The 22,473-nt window shown below is 52.4% G+C and overlaps 11 protein-coding genes across 11 annotated transcripts; 4 read left to right on the forward strand and 7 right to left on the reverse strand.

Moving 5' to 3' along the window:
- Window positions 1–4,614: 4,614 nt before the first annotated feature.
- J4E87_008636 (uncharacterized protein) lies at window positions 4,615–5,067 on the reverse strand (the record flags this gene model as incomplete). Its single annotated transcript, XM_049380221.1, has 1 exon — window positions 4,615–5,067. The coding sequence occupies one exon, from the start codon at window positions 5,065–5,067 to the stop codon at window positions 4,615–4,617; it is 453 nt and encodes a 150-aa protein (XP_049229963.1).
- Window positions 5,068–6,340: 1,273 nt separating this feature from the next.
- Window positions 6,341–7,341, reverse strand: J4E87_008637 (uncharacterized protein; the record flags this gene model as incomplete). The annotated part of the gene is made up of 2 exons (XM_049380222.1): window positions 6,341–7,008; window positions 7,338–7,341. The coding sequence occupies 2 exons, from the start codon at window positions 7,339–7,341 to the stop codon at window positions 6,341–6,343; spliced, it is 672 nt and encodes a 223-aa protein (XP_049229964.1).
- Window positions 7,342–7,579: 238 nt separating this feature from the next.
- Window positions 7,580–8,736, reverse strand: J4E87_008638 (uncharacterized protein; the record flags this gene model as incomplete). The annotated part of the gene is made up of 2 exons (XM_049380223.1): window positions 7,580–8,662; window positions 8,704–8,736. The coding sequence occupies 2 exons, from the start codon at window positions 8,734–8,736 to the stop codon at window positions 7,580–7,582; spliced, it is 1,116 nt and encodes a 371-aa protein (XP_049229965.1).
- Window positions 8,737–8,993: 257 nt separating this feature from the next.
- J4E87_008639 (uncharacterized protein) lies at window positions 8,994–9,334 on the reverse strand (the record flags this gene model as incomplete). The annotated part of the gene is made up of 2 exons (XM_049380224.1): window positions 8,994–9,125; window positions 9,272–9,334. The coding sequence occupies 2 exons, from the start codon at window positions 9,332–9,334 to the stop codon at window positions 8,994–8,996; spliced, it is 195 nt and encodes a 64-aa protein (XP_049229966.1).
- Window positions 9,335–10,200: 866 nt separating this feature from the next.
- Window positions 10,201–11,085, forward strand: J4E87_008640 (uncharacterized protein; the record flags this gene model as incomplete). Its single annotated transcript, XM_049380225.1, has 3 exons — window positions 10,201–10,252; window positions 10,309–10,416; window positions 10,502–11,085. The coding sequence occupies 3 exons, from the start codon at window positions 10,201–10,203 to the stop codon at window positions 11,083–11,085; spliced, it is 744 nt and encodes a 247-aa protein (XP_049229967.1).
- Window positions 11,086–11,281: 196 nt separating this feature from the next.
- On the reverse strand, window positions 11,282–11,891 carry J4E87_008641 (uncharacterized protein; the record flags this gene model as incomplete). Its single annotated transcript, XM_049380226.1, has 2 exons — window positions 11,282–11,310; window positions 11,360–11,891. The coding sequence occupies 2 exons, from the start codon at window positions 11,889–11,891 to the stop codon at window positions 11,282–11,284; spliced, it is 561 nt and encodes a 186-aa protein (XP_049229968.1).
- A 762-nt stretch (window positions 11,892–12,653) lies between these two features.
- Window positions 12,654–15,093, forward strand: J4E87_008642 (uncharacterized protein; the record flags this gene model as incomplete). The annotated part of the gene is made up of 2 exons (XM_049380227.1): window positions 12,654–12,761; window positions 12,829–15,093. The coding sequence occupies 2 exons, from the start codon at window positions 12,654–12,656 to the stop codon at window positions 15,091–15,093; spliced, it is 2,373 nt and encodes a 790-aa protein (XP_049229969.1).
- A 415-nt stretch (window positions 15,094–15,508) lies between these two features.
- J4E87_008643 (uncharacterized protein) lies at window positions 15,509–16,248 on the reverse strand (the record flags this gene model as incomplete). Its single annotated transcript, XM_049380228.1, has 2 exons — window positions 15,509–16,144; window positions 16,201–16,248. The coding sequence occupies 2 exons, from the start codon at window positions 16,246–16,248 to the stop codon at window positions 15,509–15,511; spliced, it is 684 nt and encodes a 227-aa protein (XP_049229970.1).
- A 645-nt stretch (window positions 16,249–16,893) lies between these two features.
- J4E87_008644 (uncharacterized protein) lies at window positions 16,894–17,840 on the forward strand (the record flags this gene model as incomplete). The annotated part of the gene is made up of 3 exons (XM_049380229.1): window positions 16,894–16,915; window positions 17,094–17,422; window positions 17,475–17,840. 3 exons carry the CDS (start codon window positions 16,894–16,896, stop codon window positions 17,838–17,840), a joined length of 717 nt encoding a protein of 238 aa, XP_049229971.1.
- A 421-nt stretch (window positions 17,841–18,261) lies between these two features.
- Window positions 18,262–19,223, reverse strand: J4E87_008645 (uncharacterized protein; the record flags this gene model as incomplete). Its single annotated transcript, XM_049380230.1, has 3 exons — window positions 18,262–19,067; window positions 19,117–19,163; window positions 19,213–19,223. 3 exons carry the CDS (start codon window positions 19,221–19,223, stop codon window positions 18,262–18,264), a joined length of 864 nt encoding a protein of 287 aa, XP_049229972.1.
- A 238-nt stretch (window positions 19,224–19,461) lies between these two features.
- J4E87_008646 (uncharacterized protein) lies at window positions 19,462–20,268 on the forward strand (the record flags this gene model as incomplete). Its single annotated transcript, XM_049380231.1, has 1 exon — window positions 19,462–20,268. One exon carries the CDS (start codon window positions 19,462–19,464, stop codon window positions 20,266–20,268), a length of 807 nt encoding a protein of 268 aa, XP_049229973.1.
- Between the last annotated feature and the right edge of the window lie 2,205 nt (window positions 20,269–22,473).

The following is a 22,473-nucleotide window of genomic DNA, read 5'->3' on the forward strand; positions in this document are numbered from 1 at the left end:
CCCATCACCTACCCCCCAATCCGGCGCTTGCTTCTCAGAGTGGAGTACTACAACTGTCCGAGGCAGTTGCATGGTCCTCTCCAGTCCAATTATTTCTGCGTCACATTGGAAAACCCGACCGGTGTGACTATAGGAGACGTCGTGGACCGTGCTTGCCAGGGTCGAGTACCGTATAACATCGGCCTCATCCCCAACGATGGAAGCTGTGCTGGCTGGCATTGTTCGGAGGGTCCTCCAGAGAAATGCCGTCTTCACAACTATACCTACACGTTTGTGGAGAATGTTTGGAGAGAACCTTACTGGTCTAGGCATCTAAAGAAGAAGAAACGCCACTGGGCTGATGATGACACATTTGACGAAGGAGAAGAAACCATAAAGAATTCGGAGGAACAGAAGGAACAGAATAGAAGGGGCTATTACGGGGCATATAACGAATTCGATTTATGAAACCAAAGGCAGGAGAGCGAGATACGAGCGAGGGTTGTACCGGAAGAAAGGTGCCTGAAGATATGTCTGTTCAACTTCCAATTGCGATGGAGGATGTGAAGAAGCTGTTAACTTCGTCTTTCAATTCAATGCGGATTACCTCTGTTGTACATACTCGGCGCGAATCACACGGACAACAGCCACGGAAGAGCTGACGACAAGAGCGATGCTGGAAAGATCATGCAATAGCGACGAGCTTTTCCGGCTGTACTCTGCTTCAGTGTTTCCAAGTTTGCTCACAACCGGTGAAGCAATCCGTGATTATGTATTAATACTTCCACTGACGACGATCGGCAGGATCATCCTACCTAGGTAATCATGTCTAGTCCGACCAGTGCACACCTTCCCAACGAAATGAAGCGGATGATCTTCAGTGATCCCTGTCTTGGATACTTCGATTTGTTGCGCGCCTCCTGTGTCAATAGGGAATGGCGCTCCTTCATCTCGGACGCGGATGACATTCGCAAGCGTATGTTTCTCCCGTACCTAGACCGCTCTCAAAACATGGTAACGCCTCCAGCTGCACTCGGACCAGAGGTCGAAATCCACATCGATCACAGGCTCCCTCATAAGATGAAACTGGAAGCTGTCATCTTAAACGATGACCCACACCAGCTTCCGGACGTGACGGCTACTCCATGGGATAGTGTGGAAATTCATCCGCTACTCAAAATGTTCCGTACTTATCGCAGACCACATCACAGGGATGCAGCGAACCGGAAGGTCGACCTTACCATCAGCTACCAGCTACTGAAGCACTGTAAAAAGCCTCACGTTGCCAGAAGCTCCGCAACATGGCGCGCGATGTTCGCCGCCCAACCTCCAGTCATGCGCTTGACCGTCAATCTGGAGACTGAGGAGTGCTCTACCGAGGGCCTCCGAACCCTTCACCTCAAGTTCCCTATTCACAGTGAAAGCGGAGTAACGCTTGGGGACGTCGTCGACATCTTGTGGTACCCTCAACTCATGCGGAATATCGGTCTTGTGCCCGACGATCGCCGGTGCCGTGGCTATAAGCTGTTGCCGTACTACGAGTGGAACGTCTGTCATTGTTATCACAGTACCAACTTTCAGGAGGTTTATTATAGGGTGCAGATGGCTGTGGCACAAGGGAATGGTTTGGAAGAGGTGCGTAGTATACGCGAGAAGGGGATATCAGAGAATGAGCATGGTAAATTCCAGTGTCGGATCTTTCCTGGGGATGGAGAGTAGCGAAATGGCTCGCGATAAGTGTATTGAGAGCTGTGATTTGTAAAACTATGTGCTTTCACAGTAGTGTTTGGTTGCAGCATTGCGCGGAAGATACCCGAGGTCATCTTGTCTTCCTGTCCTACGCTATACAGAGACAGTTGGAGGAGCATGCAAGAACGCTAAGCTTTCACGGTTGTATCTTACTCCAGTACATCTCAGTGAAAGCAACTTCAACGCAGCTATTAGTGAAGTAACAGCACCAGCGGACGATGCCATCGCAACACCACGCATAGTGTCACACAGCGCACATATGCCTTCTGTCTTCCATTGCTCGTTCTCTTCCCGGCTTGTCAAACCTAGGGACAAACGACATACCAACCCAACCTCACACCAACGCTGAGTACCTAGGTAGCCTCCATCCTTCCCTACTGAAATCATCCCATCAGGCAGTCGGAAATATGTCGCTTCTATCCCATCTCCCAAAGTCCATGTCAGGCTGTATTCCTAGGATCACACACCGCTTCTGGCTATCTAATTCACTCCTGCGCACTGCACTCAAACGGCCAAACCCGCCTCCTCCATCAACTCCACCCCCGCCACCTCCATTTCCCTCTCCTCCAGGCACACCTATAATCAACCGTCTTCGTCTCCAAACTCACATGCATAAGAACATCATCAAGTCCAGCATGCGCCCGGTTCTCGCTGCTGGTGCACTGGCTCTTGCTGCCGGTGGTACGGTAGTTGCACAGACAGATGTGCTTTGTGTATCGAGAGCAAGGGAGGGGCAAGTGTGGTTTGAGAAGAATAAGGGGACTTTTTCGCTGATGACGGCGGAGAAGAGGGTTGTGCTGGAGAAGGGGGAGGATGGGAAGTGGAGGGCGAGGGTAAATCCTGGGGAGGGGAAGGAGGGGAAGTGAGTGGCATGGGGTTCAGCGATGAGTGTTAGCAGATAGGCATGTTCGGACATGATAGATCATTTTGGCTTTAAATTGTGCGTGTGAAGCACGCGATATCTACGTTTTAGTACCGTCTTCCTTCGGAGCACTGGTTATTTCTCCTGCAGTGGACATCTCCTCCCCAGCCCTAGCATCCACCTTCATCCTAATAAACTCCTTCTTCATACTCTCAAACTCCTTGAACCCCTGAAAATACTTCCTCCTAAAATCATTTAACTCACTAGCCCTAGTCCCCTTCTCATACTCCCGCCTCACAGCCTCCGCCGCCCCCTCAGGCACCTCTTCTTCCCTGCGCCTCCGATACGTCAGCAGCCTGCGTGACCACTTGTTAAACGCCTGGACGCAAACCGACGTCAGTTCGAGACAGGGATGGCTCGGGATGATGAGCTCGATGTCCTCGTCATTCGCCGTGGGCATCCACATGCTGATTCGGCCGTCGGGGACTAGTGTTGCGACTGCAAAGGCTAGTATGTCATCGAGCAGTGCGGTGAAGGAGTAGGGCCGCTTCGGGGGTATGTACCCGGGTTCTTTGAACTGGTCTTGGTGCGATTGGCGTTCTATGTCTAGCAGCGCTTGCCGGGATCCTAGCACTTTGAGGCCTTCGCGGATGCCGTAGGGTGGGTCGCATACGATGCCGTCGAGGTAGCCTGTCGTGCGGTCTTTGCTGGGTGGCGGTATTCTCAGTGGGGTGTTGGTGAGGTCGGAGACGAAGGCGCCTAGGTAGCTGGACTCTAAGTCGTACTGCTTGAAGTTGCCGACGACGTCGTACTTCCCCGTCTGTCCCCTTCTTGCGCTGCCTCCTAGGCCGCGGATAGTGCGGCCGTCAATGTCACTCCCAAACACCACTGCTCCGAAGTGAGCGCATGCTATCGGGAAGCCGCCCGTGCCCATGAAAGGGTCGTAAAACAACTTCCCCGGTGCCACGTGTGCGATGTTAGCCGTCAGCAGCGTGAGCTCGGCGTCCATCGATGTAGTGCTGATGTAATGTCTCTTCTTGAGATCAAACGTCTTCTTGGCTTCGTTCCGACATGAATCGGCGATGAAGCGACCAAAGTAAATGTACTTGGGCTTCTTAACATTAAGATCGTAGTCTTCAAAGACACGGAATGCGACGTCTGGGTTTCGCATCCGCGGTGGTCCCTTGAAGGCCATGTAGGAGAAACTGTCGATGATGTCGCGCTGCTCATCGTTTGATCTACTTCCGCGATAGCCTTCTATGGTAAAGCGGAAAGATGCCGTGATGTACTGCGGCCACCAGGATGTGGTCAGACTGCGAACGGAGTCGTGAAGGGCGTCGTATGTTGATCCCTGGCCCCATAGCTCGTAGATGCCCTGTGCGAGGATGCTCCGTGCGATGGCTTTTCGTGCCGCAGCCTCTGACGGCAGATCGACGATGCAGTAGGGTGACTTTGATCGTCAGAAATGTATGCTTTTGTAAGGTGTGACGCGACACCGGGATTGCTTTTTCGGGATCTGAACCAAAACAACACTGCGAGAGACGCGACGGATGAATTTGTGACAGTAAGACTGCTCAGTGAAACAAAAATGTACTCACATCTTCTTCATACTTGACGAAGTGTAAAGGCACTCCAGCAATATCGGCTAGCGCTTGCAGTTCGACTTTCCGAAAACTCTCATGCGCTTGCGCAAGCCGGACGAGATACTGAGGCATGTTGTTGTTTGATTAGAGAAATTCCAGGCTAGCAGAACCCTTCCGTGTACTACGCGTCTCAGTCAGGTATCGGCATGGCAGGCGACGATCACCGCGTCGACGCTTTTATCAGTGGTAGTCCCTTTGCGTCGGAGTCACGGACCAGCAAAATGGGGCACGAAAAATGGTGGGTCAGGGTCCTCATTCTTCATTGGCTCCCGACGTCGTCGCTTAAAGTTTAAACTACATCTTTCTCCCAACCTCGCACCGCGTCGCCTCGCATCCATCCCGATTCCGATCTTCAAGTCGACTACACGATGCAGGGTAGGACTAGTCTACCACACTGTCTCTACGCTTCCGCTCAATGAATTCCACGTCCGCTTGCGCTTCTGTCATGTTGCACACGAGATTCTCCACTAGCTCTTCTTTTGTCGTGAAGCCTTCGATCCACCAATCCCGGAACTTCATCAACTCACCCACCCATGCATCCCAGAGATAATACCGGCCGTCGTTGTCCCGTAGTATGAATTCGTCGCCTTTGGTTTCCTTGACCACTGGACAAAGACCTTCAATGTTGTAGTCTTTTGCAACATTCGCCTCCCGCTTCGGGTCGAAACACGCAGACAAGTACAGTTTCTTTGGATCGTTTGTCCATGATAACCGGAGGGTTGTGTCGTATTCGTCGTTGAGTTGGACGTATGGTATGCCTTCTTCGTCTTGTGTCTTTCCCTCGTTCGTTGTGTTGGGAATAAGCCGTAGCTTTTCTAGAATGGTTGCGAACATTTGCATGTCGGTGTCGCAGCGAGGTTATGGTGGCACAGTGAGACCGGAGTCACTGTTAAGGAAGTGCTTTGGTTGCGCAATCTTGAAAGTGGACTTGTGGTATGTAGAGAGACCCTGACCAGATACAACTTGCGGATTTAATAGGGAAGTACATGCTCAACTGACGTATATCGAGGCTTACACGGTGTAGACAGATCGTTTTACTTTTTTCCCGTACCAGATATTTCGATACCTACGTGTCAGTGCAAAGACGGGTGATCACGGCGCTATATGTGACGACTGCACGATAGTCACAATGTAACCGTCTCGCCCAATCGTAGCGCTCCCACAATACTATTTCGGATATGTTTACCAAAGTACAATCCACTTGTCAGCAGATGCGATCTCGGGTACGTAGCCGTGTAGCGAAACCACACTGTCAGGTGCCGCGGGGCCGGTCGCGTGAAGATCAGATCCATCATCAGGGTCATGTTCCAGATGGATGGGCTAAGCCTTCAGGTATTCTTCTCCATATGCCATGGCTTAGTGACCAGAACTTGGCCTACGGAGCTTGCTATCACCACTCACATTTCGAGGAGAGGTTACTGGCCGTTGTCATCCTCGTTCATCACGGCTCGAGGGTCTATGTCGTTGGAGTATGCCACTTCGCTACGGAAGCGCATTTTCGCAGCGGGATCACTGGGGTGGCATGGCCACGAGACAAGACTGCGCACATTGAGTCCAGTGGAGACTTTGGTTCCTGACCCGCTGAAGTTAGTTACTAAACCTCTCCCTTGGCCTGACACGAGGCTAAATCTCGAGGACTTTGGTACGTGTGGTAGACCATTGCGGGGTCCATTGATACTTTTTTTCGGAGACTTGATGTCAGAGTCGTTCGAAGTCTGATACGTGTCAGCTAGTGAGTGGTAGAATAGTGTAGCTCGCCCCTATTTTATGTGTTCTAGACATTCGCGATGAACGAGGATATGTACTGTTATGGTGAGTGTAGGTCAAATGGGATGCTAGTCTCGGGGAAACTTGTTCATCGTAGACGACACTTAGGAAGACTAACGATGGGAAACGTGCCCGATTTTTCGCGCCTCGTCATGGCCATGATCGAAGGACATGCAGGATAGGAAACATGCTGTGGAAGAAGAACTGTATATGGAGTTGTAGCATATTTGACAAAATGAACATGCAGACGCCAGAACGCTCCCACGATCCAGGGCATCGACTTAGGCAGCAAAGGGAACGATCGCTGTTGGCGCTAAATCTGCTTGGTCTTGGTGAGCTGCTACGGCCTATTTTTCCTTTCCCAAAACGAATGCAGCGTTTCTCCATCATCGCCCTCAACGAAAAGAACCACATGAATACTATATTCGTCCTGGTCGATTTGGTTGATCATAGCCCTATCGAAAAAGACTCGACTTCCTTCTGGGATGTTGCCGCTTCGAAGGAAATGACTGAACTCGTGGTCTTCTCCAGATCCATCTGCCCAGTCCCTGTCATCATCATCAGGGACGACTTCCACCGCTTTGACACCGTCGCCCAAGTCCACCGGGTTCATGTACAGTTCGTCTTCGCATTGCATAATCTCTTCCTTGTTGACATTGAGGTATGAGTGGACTTGCGAGACGAAATCATGTAAGCATATAGAAGAGCCATCCTCCTTGTCGATGATCAGCGGCTCTGGGGCAGCGTATCGGTCTTCCTCCTCTTGCTCGTCCATGTTGCGTTTCTCCTCGCAGACGTCGATGTAGACCGAGATTTTGGTGAACGGGGGACTTGCCAAGGACTCTGAGGCGATGCTGGCGCCCATGAAGGGCGTGAGAGCATTTCCAGGATCTTTGACTTGGATGTCGTTCAACGAGCCGAAAACGTCCCAACGGAGTCGTTCCAACAGGTCATCTCGGAGTCGGTCAAGGTAATCCACCACCGGCGGATCAGGCGTATCCTCGCGGTCTACCTCGTTAGGCAGGCTAGGCTTCATTACGAAGAGAAATAAAAAAGTAGATGGGGCGGAAAATTGCAGTTGGGGGTCAAGAGACTGAATGGTTCTCGGTGCGAGCGTGGGTGGTGGTCCGAGCGCTAACTGTGCTACCGGGTAACTTACCGGCCCGCACCCACTTTTTCCTACACCTATGTTGTGTTCTAGGCATTTATGATTAACGTAGCTGTGTGCTGGTGTGATGAATATGGTTCAGGAAGCAAGTCAGTGATGATAATGTTGGTCAGTCTAGATGACACTGGAAGACGAACGACGAAAAGCCTACGCGATTAATTGCGCTTACCCATCAGCATGGAAAAGACAACCTTGGACACGAAAGAAGGCTTCTGAAAGGATACACTGATATGGAATTGTATCATAGTTAACAAAATGAAAATGCAGACGCCAGAACGCTCATCGCTGATGCAGAGCAATGCAGTCGTCACATGAAGATAACCCCCTTACCAGTCTGATAGGTATCCCCCCTTCTCTCACACGCCGGCCTAAACTTTGTAGTATGTCGCGTGCGCTTGTACGGCACGATCCTCACGTCCACAGCCACTTGCGGCAATTCTTCACCCCGCAAAGACAAGGAAGCGCCCCCTCACCCGGCTCATCCATCTCCTCCCCCTCTTCCTTATCAAGGTAATCAAACGTCAGTTCCTCGCCCTTTGGAATGAACCTTCGTGCAAAGAACGCGATGTCATAGACCCTCGGGTCGTGCTTGTTGTAGGAGACAGTGTACTGCCGGCAATTCGGGTCACACGAGTGATTGATGAACTTCGTCGGTCCGCCCATGAACTCGCCATCCACAACATAGAGGTCTTCTTCTTTGAGGCCTTCTGACTCAGCGAACTTGTCGAGGGAGTAGAGGTAAGAGGCCTTTGCTTTTGACGACGAGGTTTCGCGGCGCGTGGCCTCGGCATCTGTTACGACTTCGCCGCGGTAGGTATCGATGAATTGGCCCTCGTGCAGATCTTGTTTGCAGCGGAGACCCCAGCCACGTCCGTCGTTTGCTCGGAAGATCTCAACTTCGACCTGACGCCCGAATTGAACGTTCTTGTTGCGACAATTGGGGCCGCAGTTGCACTTATCGTTGCACTCGTAGATTGGACGACGGGAGTTGAGGTAAAAGGGTACGAGACAGCCGGTCTTCTCTCGTTTCGTGCCTTCGGCGAAGTAAGGGAATTTCTTCGGAAAGCCCATTGTTGAATCTCCGTTTTCGAGCGCAAGTTGGTATTCCCGCTTTCCTTCTTCATCAAGGCGGCTCTCATCCACTGCAGCGTATTCCAGACAGTCACACTTCTTTGTGTATTCGCATCCAATGCCACGACCCATGTGGGGTGAACACTGTAGGCAGCCTTGCTGTGTTTCTAGTGACGCGCGGTAGACACCTTGTTGCTCATCTAGGACATATTCGGAGATGTACCGGAAGCGCAGTGAGGGTGTGGCTTTGTCTACCACGTTGAACAGATGAATAGGTTTGCCTGGTACTTTCGCTAGCCTCCGAACATACTCATTGCGGATGTACATGAGTGCTTTGTCGACACTAGAACGATGGGCAATGCGGTTCATCTCTGGCGTGGGCACGGTACGAATGTCAAGTTCGGGTATGTCGTGACCTGAGGCCTGCCATATGTCAGTGAAGCACACAAAGGAACGTTTGTTACGAAGACGTACTTGTCTACAGAAGACATGGCCATATTGATCAGCATCCAAAACGCCGTTGTAAATGTCACTGGCTGGAGACGTGACTGTTGCTGCAGATGACACGGATGAAGATCGAGAGGCTGACGGCGTACGACCCTCTTGTAGTCGTCGATCGAATGGTGAAGAGCGGCGTTCGTACGATGAACCTCCATCAGGGCTCTTTCGTTTCCTGGAAGGTTTTATGTCTGAAGGTAGCGGTAGGTTCCTAGATAGGTTGGTAAGAGACCGAAGACTAGTACTGAGATGCCGCTTACTTCTCCCTCACTTCAAGGTAGTCCTGAATCTGCTCTAAGCATCGCACTAAGTCCTTAACTGAGTGCCAGCTGAGCGGAGGTTTCGTGGTCGTCGTTTCCGATGTCCATTGTACTAGGTACTGCTCGTCCTAGACCCTGATATCAGCATCGCGCACGGACCACTCAGGGTGAAGGAACACTAACGCCGTTCTGAACGCGATTTGACACAATAGAGTGCACCTAAAGATAGTTTTAGTATTAAAACGCGTGCGACCGAGGTTCGGAATGTACTTACGCGGTCTACTAGGACACGGCGCCTCTCGTGTCCGTTGGCCGGGATCACGACCATAGATGGCATCCCTTGCGCTGCGACTGCATCGCGTTAGCCTTCTTTCTTGACTTAGCCGGCATGCTAGAGATCTTTTGTAATGAAATCGAGCCGCGTAGAAAGTATATGTCGCGTTACGAGGTATCTGGGTAGACTGCGAGCGTTAGACAAACATACCTAGAAGACAGCGGAGTCCGAACTAGCTAGAGACCTTAGATTCTAGCAATATAGTTACGTAGAAGAGCTTAGTAACATAGATAGTTTACGTTAGATATCTCTCTTTTACGCTGTTAGGAAACCTTAGAAGTAAAGTTAGGCATCTAGCTGTTTAAATTAGTGCGTGACTGTGATTAACAGCAAGTATTGCTTAGTAAGCATAGGCACGGACGATAGAGCATGAACGCCTTACCTAGTTTGTACTAGCTAGTTTTAGAGCTTTCTCCCTAGGTAACTAGCTAGCTAGCACTTTAATATCTAGGTAGTAAACATCTAGATCTACAATACTTTCTAATTGTTCTAAAAGCCTTACAAAAGATTCGTACAGAGAAGGCGTTTAGACGCCGCATTATCTACAACGCGTCGAAGTCGGTAGAATCCTAGGACAGGTCTCTTAGGCAGTATCCCTAGCCGTAACGCGCTCCAAAACGCGAATCCCGAAGTCAGCATATAGAACTTATTCAGGCATTATTCTAGCATCAGGATTGCGCAGGGCAATGAATTGTCGTGCCTGAAATACGCTTGTTCTCCAAGGTGCGCTAATTTGCATGTGGCGCAGCCATGGTGCCTTATCGCTATCTTAGCGGCATCCATGAGCCCTCCAAAAAAAGTTCGGCCCGCGTGTCAGGCCTCAGAGCAAAGACATCATCGCGAAATAGCACGACGCATCACAGTACATCATGGCATCAGACGCGCAAAACAACCCGTTCATAAGGAATCTTGCCTCTAGCGGTACGAAATCACTACGTTGGGGAGACACTCAATCGGAAGTCTAACGTTTGCGACAGACAAGAAAGTTCGCGACAATGCACTCGACTCACTCAAGACATACCTGGGCGCGCAATCAGAGATATCAGAACTAGACCTGCTGAAGCTATGGAAAGGGCTCTTCTACTGTACGCGCTCCTTATGCCTTGTCCTAAAACACTCCCCCAAGGCACTTCGCGACCCATCCTGCAAAGGCTAACAATAAATTTCTAGGCCTATGGATGCAAGACAAACCCACCCTCCAGCAAGGCCTGTCGCGTGACCTCGCGTCCCTCGTCTCAGCCCTTCGAACTCCCGTCGTACTCCCCTTCATCCGCGCCTTCTTCCTCACCATGTCCCGCGAATGGACCCGCATTGAAGCACTCCGACTAGACAAGTACCTCTACCTCATCCGCCAATACGTCAACGCGTCCTTCACCTTCCTCAGCAATAAGAAATGGAAGAAGAGCTTGGTGGAACAATGGAATGCTGTTGTGGAGGAGACCCCGCTGGAGTGCGAGAACATGAGGATCCCCAATGGACTGAGATACCATGTCATGGATGTCTGGGTCGATGAGATGGAGAAGGTTGAGGGAGAGGCGTGGGAGAAGGAGGATAAGAAGGAGACATTGGAGATACTAGTGTTGCCTATCGAGAGGATGGCCAAGGAGGGCAAGTTGAAGACGCTGAGGAATGCCGCGAAAGAGGTTTTGGCTGATGATAGGTTAAGAGCTTGGAGGGGGCAGGAAGTAGAGATGACAGAGGAGGCTAAGGATGACGAAGATTCCGAGGCGGAGTGGGGAGGCTTCGCAGACTAAGCACTATACCATCTGAAGGTCTGAGAGACACATTGCAAATGATTTCAGCGAGGCGTTTAAGGAAGATTTGTCCTGCACATAGGGCATGGAAAAGTATTGTAATTCGGAAAGCAATCTACAAGACACCGAACTTCAGACAGAGCATTGCAAGGAATGAGATGCCACTTCCATGGATTATCTCAGCTTCTCCACCGTCTCAGTCTACGCGGGTATTAATAGCACCATCTAGATCAAATCAGCGTACACCTTCGCCCATTCCGCACACAATACTTACATCCGTCACCCCTCCTCGCAGCACCGTCACCCGTCTTCTCCTCCGTGTACCGACCGAGCAGATCCGGCCTCACAAAAAGCACGTACAGCCTCCACAAAAGCGGCGGCGCCAAACACGCCACACTGACCGCAGCGACCTTCTTACTGAGTGCCGCACCCGGCCCCCCTCCCTCCAACAGGTCCAAGACGATCATTGGGATCAAAGCCGCCTCCCCAAGTCCCAAGAGCATATACGTAGGTCGTCGGCTCTCGATTCCATTGCGCGTATTGGTCGCGCCGGCGAGTAAAGCGGATGTTAGACCGCCTACGATTAAACCGCCGCACAGGCGAGCAAAGAGGACTGAGGTAGGATTGATATCGCGGGAGGGGTTGTTGAGGAGCAGGGAGAGCGTCCAGCGCGTATTTGTTATGAGCGGGATGGTGAAGAGGTTGGCGAAGGCTTCGAGTAGGAAGGCTTTGCGGATCGTGGAGCCGTTCTGAGATGGGTCGGGTGTGATGGTTGGGTTTGCGGCTGGTGATTTTGTTGTCGGCATTTTGATGGTTCAGAAAGTTGTTTGCATAGGGCGCATGGTAGGTCTTAGGCGTAGATATGGATTAGGAGTTTGTTTACATGTATCCGGACACGTCGATGTTGTAGTCCATATTCCAGTCTACTTGCACATGTGACTTGGCGTGACTAGTGCGGACGTCATGATTTCGTTACCCAAAAAGAAAGACCAAGGGAGCGAAATCGCCATTTTGATCATGCGGTCATGACAAAAGCCTAGCTGATCTTGGATCAGGTGGATGCATCGACCTCTCCTGACTCGCTCCGGATGTATACGCATGCAGGGCGCGTTGCATCCTGGTTAGTCGCGTCTCTAGTCAGGAACGCGTCCATGATCTTTCGAGGCCGAAACCTGGCATACAGTCCACGGGTGGTGCATCATGTGTGTCTATGCACCTGCGCTCTTTCCATCTCGTTGGCCTAGTGAGTTTACGGCTTGTGACGCGTGGTCTCCTGCTGAAGATCCGCGAGCTGGACGCTGTCAGCATTCATCCATCGACGCATCGTTCAGATACGTGAATATGAATGCCATTTATTAATGTCAGGCATCTAGGTATAGCGCTGGTGCAATAGTGATAGTTGTGAGGCTCGAGTGAAAGATGGGCTATGATGTCAGATGAGGGCTAACGGACCGACCAACCATAGCAGACCTCAGCTTTCTTGGACCGCCGGCTACTGACCGCCAAATACTTCCGGCAGTAATCTTTCGTCACCCACCACACAATTGAACGCAACTTTTGGGCCCATCATGGGTCGTCGACCCAACCAGTTGATTCTCGAGTACTTCGAGCGCGGACCCAAGCTGGAAGATGCAAGCAACCGCTACCAGCACACGTGCAAGTCGTGCGGCGAAAAGGTGAGTGACCCCGCTCCGCAAAAAAGTTGACGGTGTAGAGTGAGCAATAATAGCTTACACATGGCAGTTTCCCAAAGGTCGCATAGACAGCCTCACGAACCATCTCGTCAAGAAATGTCCCGCTTTACCGCTTCAAGACCGCCAGCGCGCGCTACTGCAGATGCACGAGCTGCCACTCCCCGACAATATGACGCAGACGGCCACCACCAACGCACCCGGGCCGAGCCAGTTGCAGCATGGCCAGAAGATGAACCTTCCTTTTGCGCCGTCGAAGCAGCTGTCTGCGCTTGAGACGCTGGCGGAGGTGTCGCGACAACACCTGGACCTCTCTGGGAAACGCATGGCAGAGAAGCAGCCATCGCAAGCTCACAACAACCATGGCAACCACAACCACAACAATAATGCGAGCCATGCAGGGCTTTTGGAAGAGTTTCTGATACAGGATGACCGGCCCGATGGCTCTGACATGGGCGGCCTCTCCCACGGGATGGACATGTCGCATGCGCCAGCAATGCCCTCCATGTACCAGTTCAATGGGTCGCTACATCACTCTCCAACTGCCTCACCGCACATGGGTCATATGCCTCTGTCAAGCTCTGGATCGATGTCGCACATGGTTCCGTCTCTCGTCATGGCAGCATCAGCAGCGAATGACCTCATGCCTCTGTCAAATGGTATGCCTATGGAGTCGGACATGAATCTCTCAGCGCATGGTATGCAGGGTATGTCAGACGGCAAGTTCTTCCATCCCCAAGGACGAGGACATTGGCCGAACATACAGCCCAACTCACTGGACCCAATGCTACAAGACCATGGCAAGGAGCAGATGCACGCGAACGACCAGTTGAATAAGGGAATGAGCCACCAACGACCACTTGCAATGAGTCCAGGCAACCAGACCCACTTCACCACGGACTTCAGCATGAACCAGAAGCCGGCTAAGCCAAAGGTTAGGGGACGTTTCACAGACTCCAGACGGAAAGAAGTACAGGAGGTGCGCAAGCGAGGCGCGTGCATTCGGTGTCGCATGCTCAAAAAGCCATGTTCGGGCGACAACCCATGCAACACTTGCCAGAACGTCGAGAGTGCGCGATTGTGGAAGCAGCCATGTATCAGAACAAGAATTGCAGAGGAGTTCGGTCTCTACTCTGCAGGTCTTCATAGCGTGTTAGCATTCCATGCAACGAATCAAGCCAAGGGCCAGATACGGCTCGATCAGACTCCAGGGCGCATAGAAGCAACCCACTTCCCTCATTCCGGTATCCTTGCTACTTTCACGCCGCTGAAATGTCAGCAGACGCAGACAGCGCAAAACGCGGACATCGATCCTGCGATCTTCGCTGGACTAGCTACTCCGGATCTCGAACTCATAGACAGTGATGACGATGTCAGTGGGAAGCTAGACCACTATATCAAGAAGATGGGCGGCCACTTTGCCGATACCGAAGACTCGAACTTCATGAGGATGACTGTACAGACCGCCAAGAGCGTTGCATCGTCAAGCGCAGATGGACTAATATCAAAGGCCCTAGAACTCTGGAATCTCACGCGCGTGCTCACGTCGCGGAACTTTGAATGGTTTCTCTTTTCAAATCCCTCGCTCGCGCCTACCATCACTCCATCTACATTGGCACCAGGAGATATGGAGGACGCCATTCGCACGCCCATCACGCCCCTCGAGCACGAATCTTCCTACAGCCTTATCACTACACAGCTCATGGGCGCGACGGAAAAGCGAGCCGCATGCCTAGCACGCATCGTAATGAACGACCTGGAACGACGCCTCCTACAGCGTCAACAAGCGAATCCCTTCGAAACCTTTCTCGTCGCCGTCATCCTCCTCGCCTGTGTAGAGCGCATGTGCTGGCTGTTCCGCTCCTGGGAAATGCCATCTACCAATCTACCCGCCCCAGAAGCCGACGAGGCATTCAAGCACCCACCCAGCGCTGACAACGATCTAGCCACAGCCCTCCAATCTACGTCATCACCGCCAGCCCCTCAACTAGACCTCCCTCCCCACCAAGCGCCCCGTAATCCTAGATGGCCGCTCGACAAGTCCCCCTCGCTGCTCTCCCAGCAAGGCGAGAAGTTCAGCGACATCCTCAACATGCTTCTCAAGATGCGCGGCGTCCCTCCTAAACCCACGCCTCGTAGTCCGGACGGCGTGCTCACTGTTTGGAGCGAAGACGAGGCTGATAAAGTAAGGGAGTGGTACGATGGCATTGCTGTGACAATGCAGATGTTAGATCAGAAGGCGAATGCGCGCTTTGTAGGCGAGGATCCCAAGGAATGGGAGTTGAAATTTGTTGGCAAGATTATTAGGGGAGACTGATTGATGTGTATGTGGGGGTTTCAGCCTCCCTTGTTTTGGGTTTATGTACTGAAGAGATGAATAGTGTTGTCATGATGGATTGGAGGAAAGCTTTGTTGTGGGTGGATGCATGTGCGTGGGAGGACGACTGATTACGAATTGATACCAAACACGTTATGAGGCATGCAGTTTGACATGGCGTCATAAGTCGCGTTCGCGCGCTTTGAACGAAGAGATGTTGCTACCACGTAGATCCTGACAAGAGATGTGATGATCATGCTTGCTACGACAGATGGACTGTGCCATCGTATCCGCAGTTCAGATTTAGGGATATGCAACTGCTCCTATAGTACGCCTCAACACCAAATCAGCGCATCACGCACGCTCTGTCTAGTCTAAAAACCCAAAAGATGCCCATATGTACAACCCCTCCCACTCAGCTCTTGAGCGCCTCCAACCGTCCCCGCATCTGTGCCAACATCTCCGCCTGATCCTCTTCCTCCTCCTCTTCCGCCTGCGGTGCAGCCGGCAACTCCTCCTCTTTCGCCTTACTCGGCGGCAACCGATCCTTGAGCACCTCACTCAACACCTTATCCACCTCCTCCTCCGCCTCATCCGCCTCACCCTCCAGCATCTCATTCTCGCCCAGCGTATCATCCAGCATCTCCTCAATAATCCCCGCCTTCATAAGCTCAGAGCTAAGTTCGCGCATCGTGCCCGTCAGCTCAGGTAACCTAACCAGGCTATTCACGTCCTTCATGATGCCCGTGCTCGCCTTGATGCTCCCTTCTATTTTCCGCACCGAAAACGCTTCGTTGACTTGCATCTGCACGCTGTTGAGCTGCGCTTTGGACGTCATGAGGCGGTTGTTTTGCTTGCGGACGCGGATTAGCTCGCGGGCGAAGATGCGCACGTCTTGGTTGGCTTGCTTGGCCATGGATGGGTTGCGGGCGGCGCGTTTGGAGGATTGTTGGATGAGGGTTTTGGTTTTTTGTTCTGTGGTCTTGAGTTGTTGGATGTCGCGGTCGAGTTTGCGGACGTTTTGGCGGACGAGGGCGTTGCATTTGCGCTTCTGGGGGGGCTGTTAGAGGAGGGTGGGGAGTGGAGGGGATGGGGGAGGGTAGGTACTTGTTCTTCGGGTGTGGGCTTCCACAGGAGACCTCTGATGGTCTCCATGGTGGGCGCTCAATGGGGTGTACGCTGCGCGATTGAACTGCCTGATGCCTTTGATAGGTGGTGTATGTGCAGGTAGATGCGGATAACGCGGGTGTCGGTGAAGGTGTTCAGATAGGGCGTCTCGTCGACTTGTCTAATGTGGTTGCGGTGGAAGCGTGTTGGTAGAATACAGCCCAGTGATTTGTGGTGGAGTGCACGTGTAAGGGTCCGAGGCGTTGTTCGGGTGCCTTGCAACCGCTCCAGGATCGAGCTCGGGCCCATTGTGACGTTGAGCTCTTTCGCGGGGCAGTCGCAACAACCCACTAGCCCCAAGCATCGCATCCAGCATTGCCTCGACGCAGCACTGGGAGAGACAGCAAGGCGCATCTAAGACACCTATCGAATCTGCCGCTGCATCTTCCTGCGAGTTGCTTTCCGTAATTGATCGTCCAAAACCGGGGCCCTCAACTCCAAGTTTCCATAGAGCTTCTATTGCTTTCCACGCTAGTCCCTCCACATACTGCATTTCTTCCACCTTCAATCTGCTTCGTCAACACAAACACTACACCACAACTACACACCACACTCCCCGTAAAACCACTCCCACATCCTGCACGACCCTCCGAACTCGATTGGAAACATCAACAGACAGCTACCACCCTCAACATGTCCACTGTCACTCCCGAAGGTAAGCTGCAGCCTTGCCCGCTATGCAAGCTCTGAGATGTTATCGGAGCGCACCACATGGCTGCTCGTCCGCTCCCAGCCCTCATTTCCACGTGCGCCTTGCACCGCCTTTCGCGACCGATATATACCATCTTCAGAGCCTGCAACCACTATACTCGACAGATGCTAACGCGCGACAGTCACCTGGGCGCAACGCTCATCCGCCGACGACCCGGAGAAGAACTACGTATACCTCACCATCGTCGCCGCCGATGTACCCGAGTCAGACCTCAAGCTAGACCTTAAGGAGCAGTCACTCAGCTTCAAGGGTACCTCAACATCCAAGAAGTGCACATACGCCATCGACCTCGAGTTCTTCGCCGAGATCGACCCCAAGGAGTCCAAGATAAGCCACAGCGGTCGCGATGTCACAATGGTACTGCGCAAGAAGGAGATGAAGGAGGAGTTCTGGCCCCGTCTGCTCAAGGACACCAAGAAGATGCACTTCCTGAAGACCAACTTCGACAAGGTAGGCTGAGCGATATCGGAACATCCAAGAGCAGTACGCTAACTCATCACAGTGGGTCGACGAGGACGAGCAAGACGAGGCACCCGAGGACGAGTCCATGAACCAGATGAACCCAATGGCCGGCGGTGGCGGTGGCGACGGTGGCTTCGGCGGCATCGACTTCAGCAAGCTCGGCGCTGGCGGCGGCGGTATGCCCGGAATGGAGGGCATGGACATGGCCAGCATGATGCAGGGTATGGGCGGTGCCGGCGGAATGGGAGGCATGCCCGGTATGGGCGGCATGGGCGGAGACGACAGCGACGACGATGACGACGACATGCCCGAACTCGAGAACGACGACGAGAACAAGGCCAGCCAGGACAAGACCCCCGAGGCGGCCGCATCAGGCGACAAGCCCAAGATTGAGGAGGTGGCGTAGTTGCTCCATCTTCTTGCGACAAGCGTATGACTGCACGAGATTGATTGGGTGGGCATGGCGCGCATGACTGGTGACCGGCGTTTCTGCCTCAATATCTTTTTGAGGCAAGAGGGGTTGGTGTCTGATACCTTTGACTGAAAGATGGAGAAGAGAGGTTGCATCTATAGGTCGCTTGCGTATTTCCGAGTCCTATCCTAGCGTGTCTGGTGCGCAATGCGGGTTAATGATCACATCATGGAGTATATGACAAAAGAATACGAATCATGTTTTCATGACTGATTTGAGATTGCAAACTGTAGGGTCATCCGATGCAAGACTCTATGACCTTTGGGAATCTTTCTCATATGTATAGTACACGCATCGGCCCACTGACCGCCCCGTACTCGTCATTTAGAAGCGTAAATAAGCCCATATCTATGTCTCACGCCTTGCCGCCCATCCCATAACTATCATACGGGAAGTCCTCCAAACTCTTATGCAACCTCCCCCACCCATCGTCAATCTCCCCCGGCATACCAACCTTCCTCTTGCCCTGCGTAACCTCCACCTCACTCTTCTGCAACTGCTTCTCCTCATCCTCCTTGTGTTCGCCCGTCAGCCCCGCCAACACCTCCTTCTCCCTCCCCTTATACTCCACCAGCAACTCCGGATGCGGACACCAAACCACCTGCATACCCGCTCTCCTTCCCGACTCAACACCTGGCACGCTGTCTTCAAACACGAGACATTCTTCTGGTTGAATGGGTGGCTGGCCTTCTGCTTCGAGCGACTTGTTTAGGGTGGAGAGAGCGAGGAGGTAGATATCCGGCGCGGGTTTACCGCGTCCGGAAGGTATCCTTGGGTCGTCGCCGAGGACTTGATGTTCCTTCTTGAAGTGTCCGAATAGATCGCCTAGGTGCTTGCTCTTAATCTCAAAATTATTCTTGTTACTACTCGTCGCAAGCGCCATGTGCACGCCCCTCTGCTTCAGCCCTGCAAGCAAGTCCATAACCCCCGGCAACGGCTTCGTGGTCGAAAAGATATCTTTCTGGAGTTCCTTTTGCTCGACCAGGAATTGCTCGTGTGAGATGGGGAGTTGCGCCCAGTCGTGGAATATCTTGCCGGCTTGAGGCCCGGGGCGTCCTTGCAGTTGTGCTTTTACGGACCAGGGGAGGGGTGGGCGGCCGTAGCGTTCGAGGATCGTGTTGGTTACTATGCTGTAGAGGTCTTCGGAGTCGATGAGGAGGCCTGAGGTGGTTATTAGTGGTGGTGAGGGGGGAAGTGATGGGTGGTTTACCGTCCATGTCGAAGAGCGCTGCGCGGATGCGGGGTGGTGGGGTTGTACTGAGGATGGTTAGTATGGGTGAGCGTTATATTCGAGCATGTTGCTTACGTAGAGCTCATCTTGGGCGTATATAGGGCTTGTAATCGAAGATTCGCCCGTGTCAAGGTGTTATGCAGGTTCAATTGAGGCTTCTCGAAAGTTGGGGTTAGGTGAATGTTTACCCCACGTGGCCGAGGCACGCTAGTCGGACCCTTGACCACAGACGTCACTTCGAAAACAGATCGGCCTTTTCTCCAAACACACCCGCATAATCCATACACTCTATACGCGTCAACCCTACTCTGATATCAAGCCACCATGGCATCACCGGAAGAAACAGCGACCAAAGCAGACGCATCTGCGATCGAATCATCAACACCCGAGATCTTCCCCCCAGACGAGGAGAAAAAGCTACTTGAAGAGTCCAACACGGAGAAAGCCTCAGCGAACAAAACCTTCACATCCGGCGAATACAACGGCGCGATACAAGGCTACGAAAAAGCCCTAGCAGTCTGCCCCTCATACCTCGAATACGACATCGCCGTCCTCCGCTCCAACATCGCAGCCTGCCACCTCAAGCTCTCAGAATGGAAGCAAGCCGTAGAATCCGCGACCCAAGCACTTGAAGCACTAGACCGAATAGATCCACCAGCACAAAGAGACCCCGGAAAAGATGGCGAGAGCGAAACAGGCGGCGGCGGCGCAATCGCCGAAATCGACGACACAACCGAACTCTACCTCGACGCTCTCACCCGAACGCACCACACCCTAAACGACGTCCACAAGCTCCGCACAAAAGCCCTTCTCCGCCGCGCAAAAGCCCGACACGAAGTCGGTGGCTGGGCCTCGCTCCAAGGCTCCCTAGAAGACTACCAAGCGCTTTCCAAACCGTCCCACCACCAGCTCTCGAGCCTCGACCAGAAAGCCGTACAAGCCGCATTAAGGAAGCTACCAAGTCAGTTGGATGAAGCGAAGAATACGGAGATGGCGGATATGATGGGCAAGTTGAAGCAGTTGGGGAATGGGATACTCAAGCCGTTTGGATTGAGTACGGAGAATTTTCAGTTTACGAAGGATGAGGGGAGTGGGGGGTATAGTATGAATTTTAATCAGGGGGGGAAGTAGATAGTGTAGATAATGTACATAATGTAAGGGCGGGCTTTGATGAGAGTTGGGTCGAAGGCTTACGGGGAGAGCAGACTTCATCGGATGATGTATCAAACCCATGCAGTGTAGTTACGACCTAACCATTCATGTCAATACACTAACAGTCATGTCATTGTGACAAGGGGAGCAAACCAACCATGAACATCTGTCAAAACGCGATATGCTCGCCCCTGATCATAGCTCCACCACTGTATATACCATTCTTGGGCTACCACCCCTATCGTTAGCTGTAACCGCATATCATAAAGATGGAAAAGACACATACCAGACTCATCATAAACCTGCCGATAAAAATGCCCCGCCATATCTGCCCGCCATTTCAACGGTCCTTGTAGTTTCACACGAACACGATGGCGCTGGTATACTTCCGGCGGGGGCTGGTCGTCTTCTCGGTGTTGTTGACCAAACAGTCCTGCGATCTGTGTTAGTTGACTTTGCTTTGGGGTGTATGTTCTGGACGTTGGTACGCTGGCAGGTGTGGATGTCTTGTGGAGCTGGCATGTGATTAGACCTTGGGATGGTTTGTTGGAAGATTCTTGCTGCTTACGCATGGGGAATGGCGTTGTTGGGAGGGGGTCGGAGATAGGGACAAGGATATCGAGATCTCCAGGCGATGGGGTTTCGAGCATTTCGGCGTGGTTGAAGTGGATTAGAAAGGTGAGTATGTAGGCTAGTTCGAGTATCATCTTGTTTGATGTATTGATGTGGAGACGCGGGTGTTTGATTGTGTTCAGTTGAGTGTCAAAAGAAGGACTTGGCGTTGATAGTGTGTCTGCTTGAAGCTGGCGACTGCAGGAGGTCATTATATCTGCCATGTCCTACGGTCTGAGGGCTGCTTGAATGTGGCGCGGTCATGTTTAATATTTCAGGCTACAGTACCAAAGGAGCATATTCAACAAGTCTGACTGTGAGGGCGTATGGCTGTCAAAGGGCTTCACCGACTTGCCAGGCTGGTGGATTGCATAGCTGACTGCATAGCTGACGCGTGGCGCAGCAACGTTAGGAGAGATGTAGACATTTTTGCTGACAGACTTGATTTGACCTCTGCACAAGTCGTTCTCATGGGCGGAACCACTGGAGAAGGCGGACAGTGCTAGTGCGGCCAGTAATTTTGAACGCGATGAAGTGTTCCAATTTTCATGTTCCAGCCATCCAGTCATTTACACACAGTCGCTTCAAAGGGGAGTATTTGCTTATTCCTCTTCACCTAGCTGTACATGGGTGCACAATGGATTTTCTAGAAGGGTGCCCGACAGGCCTGTCAAGACATCGTATCCTTGCAGGGCAGCATTAGCTCCCGTTGTCTAATCACTAGTCAGGTCCCCTTTCTCGATGTCGCTGCACCATGCTCGTCGCGTCGAAGAAGACATTATGAACATATAGGACGCGTGTGGTAGCCGGGAGATATCCATGGTTGGAGTTGGAATGTCCGGCAGCTTCCTCGGCGGGGTATCAGGATCTGTCGTCCAGTCGTTGGAAGCTGCCAATGACGCAGCCAGACATGACGTGCCGTTATACGATTGGCTGCGAGGGTTAGTCCCGGCAATGAGGCACCCATGTCATGTCGAAATGTCGTGTTATTAGCAGTGACGGAGACGCGTCGTAGCACCAGGCGGAGGCGTAAGAAGACTGCAGATTATCTCAGATGTGAGACGTAATAGTAAAGGCGACATTGATCTCCAGCGAACGAGTTGTTGGAGGGTCGGGTATTTGATGCATGGCGTTGCTGCAGCTCTTTCATGTGGCCTCGGCGGAAAGGCCCCTGACGCCAACTGGCATCAGGCGCTAGCAGCGTGCATGGCTGACATTAGCCTCGCCTGCTCTCCTGTCCGTGTCCACATTTTGTCGACGACACTGGCACGCCTCCGACTGCCTCTCTTCCTGCTTCATCCGCTGTTGCTGCTGCCTCGGGATGTTCGCTCGTCCTGTCGTCTCCAGAATCGTGCATCTATCCCACCCCATGTCGCTCTTTTAGCCACCAAGCCCAGCCTTTCCTTGATATATTACCTTGTAATCCTACTGCAGACCCGGCGCGAAACTCTCTACGCGCGTTTCTTTGCCCGAGCACTGACTGCAGCGTCGTCGGAACATTTGTCGCCTGTTTGACGCGCGCAGCATCCGAGACGGAAAAAGAAGAGTTGCAGCTCGTCGAGTTGTGCTGTA

Source organism: Alternaria ethzedia (assembly GCF_023757985.1).
Source record: "Alternaria ethzedia strain BMP 0044 chromosome Unknown scaffold_28, whole genome shotgun sequence".
Taxonomy (NCBI): domain Eukaryota; kingdom Fungi; phylum Ascomycota; class Dothideomycetes; order Pleosporales; family Pleosporaceae; genus Alternaria; species Alternaria ethzedia.